This window comes from Vicia villosa, linkage group LG1, assembly GCF_029867415.1.
Source record: "Vicia villosa cultivar HV-30 ecotype Madison, WI linkage group LG1, Vvil1.0, whole genome shotgun sequence".
NCBI classification, from domain to species: Eukaryota; Viridiplantae; Streptophyta; class Magnoliopsida; order Fabales; family Fabaceae; genus Vicia; species Vicia villosa.
In genome coordinates, this window is record NC_081180.1 from 133,141,391 (window position 1) to 133,147,390 (window position 6,000).

The 6,000-nt window shown below is 36.6% G+C and overlaps 1 protein-coding gene across 1 annotated transcript; it reads right to left on the bottom strand.

Moving 5' to 3' along the window:
- Positions 1-1,416: 1,416 nt before the first annotated feature.
- On the bottom strand, positions 1,417-3,593 carry LOC131654743 (uncharacterized). Its single transcript, XM_058924690.1, has 2 exons — positions 2,318-3,593; positions 1,417-2,240 (listed from the first exon to the last, which is right to left on the bottom strand). Exons 1-2 carry the CDS (start codon positions 3,591-3,593, stop codon positions 1,417-1,419), a joined length of 2,100 nt encoding a protein of 699 aa, XP_058780673.1.
- Positions 3,594-6,000: the final 2,407 nt, after the last annotated feature.

Sequence of the window (6,000 nt, forward strand, 5' to 3'; positions counted from 1 at the left end):
TATTAATCATATTATTATTAATAAAATAATAATATATATATATGTTAATTATTTTTTGTTTTAAATTTATAAATTAATACAATTAATTTTTTTAATTTTAAAATAAATTAAATTAAAATATATTAAATAACATTTATATAAATAAAATACTTTATTAATCATATTATTATTAAAACACATATAGTTCATACACCCAACAAAATTTCATTAAAAATTAATTTAATTAATTTAATTAATATATACTAAAATAATTTAATTAAATAATACAGATTTTTATAAAGATGTTGTGAAATTAAAATTATATTTTATTATAATATTTTTAATATATATTATTGGTTTATTATTAATTATAATATTTATTATATTATTTAAATTTGTTTTTAATTTAATTAGAATTTAAATTGCAACAGATAAGATCAGTGAATCAGCTAACTCGAGCGTCCACGGAAAAGAGTAGTTCATTCATTAATTAAAAGGTACATAGAAAATAACCAACAGAAAAAGATAAACTAAAACATCTAAGAAATCACCACGGTTAAAACAATGTCATTAGGTCCATGCATCATTTGAATGGCATCAATGTCGTATTCCACGTTATCCCAGAAAGTTATCGTTGCTCCAGTCACAGCATCGACCCTTGTTTTAAGCCTCTTGATGCTTCTTATTTGTTCGCCGGCCTCGTACTCCCCCTCTAAAAATCTCAGGAGAGTCCTCTTGAGTTGCTCGACGGAAGAGATATTCCAAAACATAACCGGCATGGGAGGTTTGACGGCGGAGAATATGACATGTCTGGTCCTTCTGCGATACTCCGGTTCAAGTTCGGCACGCCATGTTGATCTCCGGGGCGGCAACTCTGTTGTCCGGTGACATCCATCTGGCCTAATGGTTGTCCGGCGAGGCATGGTTGTGTTTGTGTGATTGTTTGGTATTTGGAGTTTGTGTATCTGTGTGTAAACTCAACCATAGTAGCCCCTAATTTATAATAGTAGTGGGTAGAAAAAAGTAATGATGTTGCGTACTGTTTACAAGCACGCCTAACATGTATGATAAATGTAGACACACTGATCAATGACTGACTTGATGGGACTAGACGAAAGCATGCGTATTTGACTGTCCAAAATAAAGAGTGGCAGTATGGGCCATGACTGACTTGATGGGACTAGACGAAAGCATGCGTATTTGACTGTCCAAAATAAAGAGTGGCAGTATGGGCCATGACTGACTTGATGGGACTAGACGAAAGCATGCATATATTATCTATTTTAATAAATGTTATATGTGTTGTCGTAATTGTAATGTTATTTATGTTAAATGCGAAAGATCTGTGTTGTCGTAATTGTAATGTTATTTATGTTAAATGCGAAAGACGACACTTTATTAATAATGGTGCATAAAATTTAACAACAAAATAAAACACTATGCATTACTGGTTCCAACATTTGGACAATTCGTTCGGTTGTGACCAGGAAGACGACACAACGCACATTTTCTCTCTAACTTATCATAGTTGTCCATTTCTGTTCTAATACGTGAGCTCACCGGACGACCTTTCTTGTTCCTCCGCATCAATGGGTTGTGACAAATTTGATCTCCTTCAAAGGAGGGCCAATACTCATCTAATGGTAGTATTTGAAAACTTGTGCTGTAAACACCGAATAAGTTTGAGACTCTGTAAACGTCGGACAGTAGAGCATAGGCGTCTTGGCGCACCACAGAACATGCAGCAATAACGTGTGAACAAGGAACACGGTAAGCTTGATACTTTCCACAGTCACACCAAAGATCTCTTAGGTTTACCTTGTAATCTCCCATAGGCTTTCCTTCACCATGGTCCATTGTCTCCTTCACACTGAAAGTGTTATGGTTATAGTCAAATATTCTTACATGATGCGTGCTGGATTTTGCCGTTTCTTCTTTCATCACCTTCATGCAACTTTCTGTAAATGTTTGTCCAGAACTCAATACTGCACTCCACTTAGCACCCCTTTCAGCAAAAAGTGTTCCCATCCTATAGTATGTTGCACGCACCAATGCCGTAATAGGTAGATTACGTGTCCCTTTGAATACCGAGTTCATCGATTCGACCAGGTTTGTTGTCATGTGACCCCAACGCCGACCTCCATCAAATGCCCTCGTCCACTTTTCCAATGGAATATTGTCTAGCCATCTCAAAGCATCACCATTAGCCATACCAATTTCATTTCTGTAATAGTGGAATGTTGGTTGGTTCAAAGCGTACCCTGATAATTACAAAAAAATGAGTTACTAACATATACATATAATTTACCAAATATAATAATAGGAAATTTATACTTACCCATATTGATAACTTTTTTTCGGAGGTTACGGTCTTTGATCTCCCTCATGAAATTTTGTGCGATATGTCTGATACAATAGACATGTACAGATGGAGACTCATGCCAACCATTCTCTGGATTATTGTAAGCACTTTCAATTGATGCATGCCTGTCTGAAATCAAACACAAGCCAGGCTGAGGGGCTACATGCATTCTCAAGTTCTTTAGAAAGAAACCCCAACCATCTGCGGTCTCCCCCTCCACAAGGGCAAAAGCAACTGGAAAGATATTACTATTTCCATCTTGAGCTACCGCCATTAGTAGAGTACCTTTGTACTTACCATATAACCAGGTACCATCAACCTGAAGTATAGGTTTGCAATATGCAAACCCTCTAATGCTTGGTTGGAATGCCCAGAAAAGTCGATGAAAAATTTGTTTTCCATTGACAACAGTTCCGTCATCTGTATATACGGGAAGTGTTTGCATTTCTACCACTGTACCAGGAACAAATTTCTTGAGAACTAACAAGTAGTGTGGCAGCTCATTGTATGAGTTCTCCCAGTTACCGTATACCTGTTCGATAGCCTTATTCCTTGCAATCCATGTTTTCTTGTACGACGGAGTAAATTTGAATTCAGACACAATCTCACTAATACAGACGCTCACCTTAGTTGAAGGGTCCTTATCAACAAGGGGCATTAAATGTTGACACATTATCTGAGAGCTAAGTTGCCTATGATCTTGATTGAACATAGTTGTTGAACAACTATGTAGTGGGTTCATAATGCCTATCTCCCATAGGTCGCTCCTCTTTCGAAAGGACGCCAAAAGTCGAAACTTGCATGTAGCGTTTCTACAACATATTTCATATCTTTTTTTGTCAGAAAAATTCACCTTGAAATCAATACATTGTTTCATATGATATTTTGAGATGGCACGAACACATTCGGCTTTTGTTTTAAACTGGTTACCCACAGCTATCTCACCCTCCATCGGAAGACGGGGACCCCGTGGCCATGCAAACGAAGGTTGGTCTTCAGTAAGTTGCAACGTTGTAAGGTGGGGCGGTGGACAATACACATTTTCAACTGGAATTTGTTGCTCCTCTTCATTGATTGCATCTGTTTCGAACAGAGTGGTAAATAAATCATCAACTTGTGCTTCAGTTTCTTCATCACCGTCTTCTTCAACATTTTCATTAGGAATTATTGCTGCATTTTCTTGTTCAACTCTTTGAAATTTTATGTAGAGATCAATGTAATCAAAGCCAGTAATTTCATGATTCGCAAACATTGTTTCGACATCATCGTCGTCTCGGACCTTCAGAGGAACAAATTTCACATTATCATTACCGAAAAAAATTACATTTCGGTAAATAATTTGAGAAATCGAACCAGCTTGCAGCTTTGATTCCAACCTACTCCGCAGGTAATCAAAATTAGGATTTCTGCTTATCTTCAAACGACAAATTTCTGTGTTTGCAAAAATAATCCCAACAGCATCAGATGACTGAATTTCTCCTTTGTAATGAGCATTCACAATATATTGTGTAGACACAATTTTTTGAGCTTATGAGAATTTTTGTGATAAACCTCAATGCAAGAGTGTGGACAATACAGATGCAAGAGTGTGGAGAATATACATGCAATAGTGTGAGAAATAATGGGTGAACAATTTTAATACAGCACTTTAAATTCGTTGAATCAATAAATGCAAATCCACAGGTCCGCCCATTTGACCAGCGGATGTCAGGAAAAAGCAACTGCTCCGCCCAATGAAGCTGCGGAAGTCAACAACTAATTAATAGGGTCCGCCCATTACAGGTGCGGAATGCATTAAATGTGCAGACCAATTTACACTGATCCGCCCATTTGACCTGCGGATGTCAGACAAAATTAAAGGCTTCCGCCCATTTGACCTGCGGACATGTTGAATTGGTAAACGAAAATTAAATATTTCTGTCACGAATTAAATTATCCAACACCAACTATTTTTAATTTTTACCCAATATTTCTCAATTCAAATTCATTTCTCATACAATTTCACTCCCACTATATTTCTTCTCATACAATTTCACTCTTTCTATATTTCTTCTCATACAATTTCACTCTTACTATATTTCTATCCTACAATTTCTTACTCACATAACAAAAAATGTCTTTGTTAACACTCGGAGAAGAACATCGTGGCACACCGAACAACATTATTGCATATGTAAGTATCTTTATATTTTTTTTATACTTCATTTGTTATAATTTTTGTTATTACTTATTTGTTGTTATTATTGTATTTTAGGATATAAACAAATTTCGCCCTCGGTCACATAGTTTTGTTGAAGTCGACGATATGATCCGCCCGTATTTGCAACAAGCGGGATTTGGCCATGTCATAAACATTACCTCTTATGGCGTAGATAGAAAATTCCTCCTAGCCTTATGCGAAAGATGGCGACCAGAAACACACACTTTCCATCTACCAACCGGTGAATGCACCATTACGCTTGAAGATGTTCATATGTTGATGGGTTTACGTATCGATGGTTTCGCAGTAGCTGGATCTACAGCCGTGCCTTATTCTATCGCTGAAGAACTACTGGGTGAACCATTAACAAACACAAGTAGAAAGGGCCAATTCATTAAAATGACTTGGCTCAAAGAAAAATATGAAAACTGAATGACATTAACCGATGCTTCCACCATCGAAGAAATTGTACAAAAAGCTAGAGTTTATCTCTTGTTGCTTTTTGGTGGTCTATTATTTCCTGATACTAATGGTAACACTATACATCTGCAGTATTTACCATTATTATCTGATTTTAATAAAACAGATCAGTATAGTTGGGGATCTGCAACTCTAGCACATCTGTACAGACACTTGTGTAGATGCGCCAAAAGAGAAGTGCATAATTTTGCAGGTTGTGGAGTCTTACTTCAAGCCTGGGGGTGGTCGAGAATGCCGAGACTGGCACCAGTGAATCGTAACCCATACATTTTTCCATATGCAACTAAGTACGTAAAAAATATTTTTACAATTATATCTTTATTTTTTTAGGTACTAATTATTTCTTTTTTTAGGTGGTCTGTGTAACACCCCGATATCCGCTGCACGCATCAACCGTGTCGGCCAACCGAGCATGTTACCGGCTTAATCAATAATCCCCCCTAGGTCCGCTTATCGGCTGCCCAGGAATTATTGTTTTTGCCTTCCGCAGGAATCGAACCACGTACCTAGGGGTTAAGTACGTATTCATAGCAATTCCTGCTACCACATTGTTTTTGCGAAATTTGTTTATATAATTGTTTTTAAGTATGTAATTGATTTAAGTGTGAAATAGTAGTTATACAAAATAGTTATACTTATTTGATGTAATATATTTAACACTTAAATCAATTACTACTATTTCATATAACTATTTTTTAACTAAACAATTGTATGTAACAGTTTACATGGAGGCCCTATCTCGAACTCGAAGATCTGGAACCAACTGATAGTGGCGTGTGGAGTTCAAAAACTTTTATCATAAGCTTCACTTATGTTGAAATGCATCATTCAGATAGGGTTAAGCTCCAGTTTGGCATTAAACAAGGCATACCGGGTCCTCCAACTTGCATGGAAGAGTATCATAAAAGTCAATTATCCGATCAATGGCCATACGATGATTGGAAAGACCATTACAAGAATGAGCGTCGTCAATGGCATA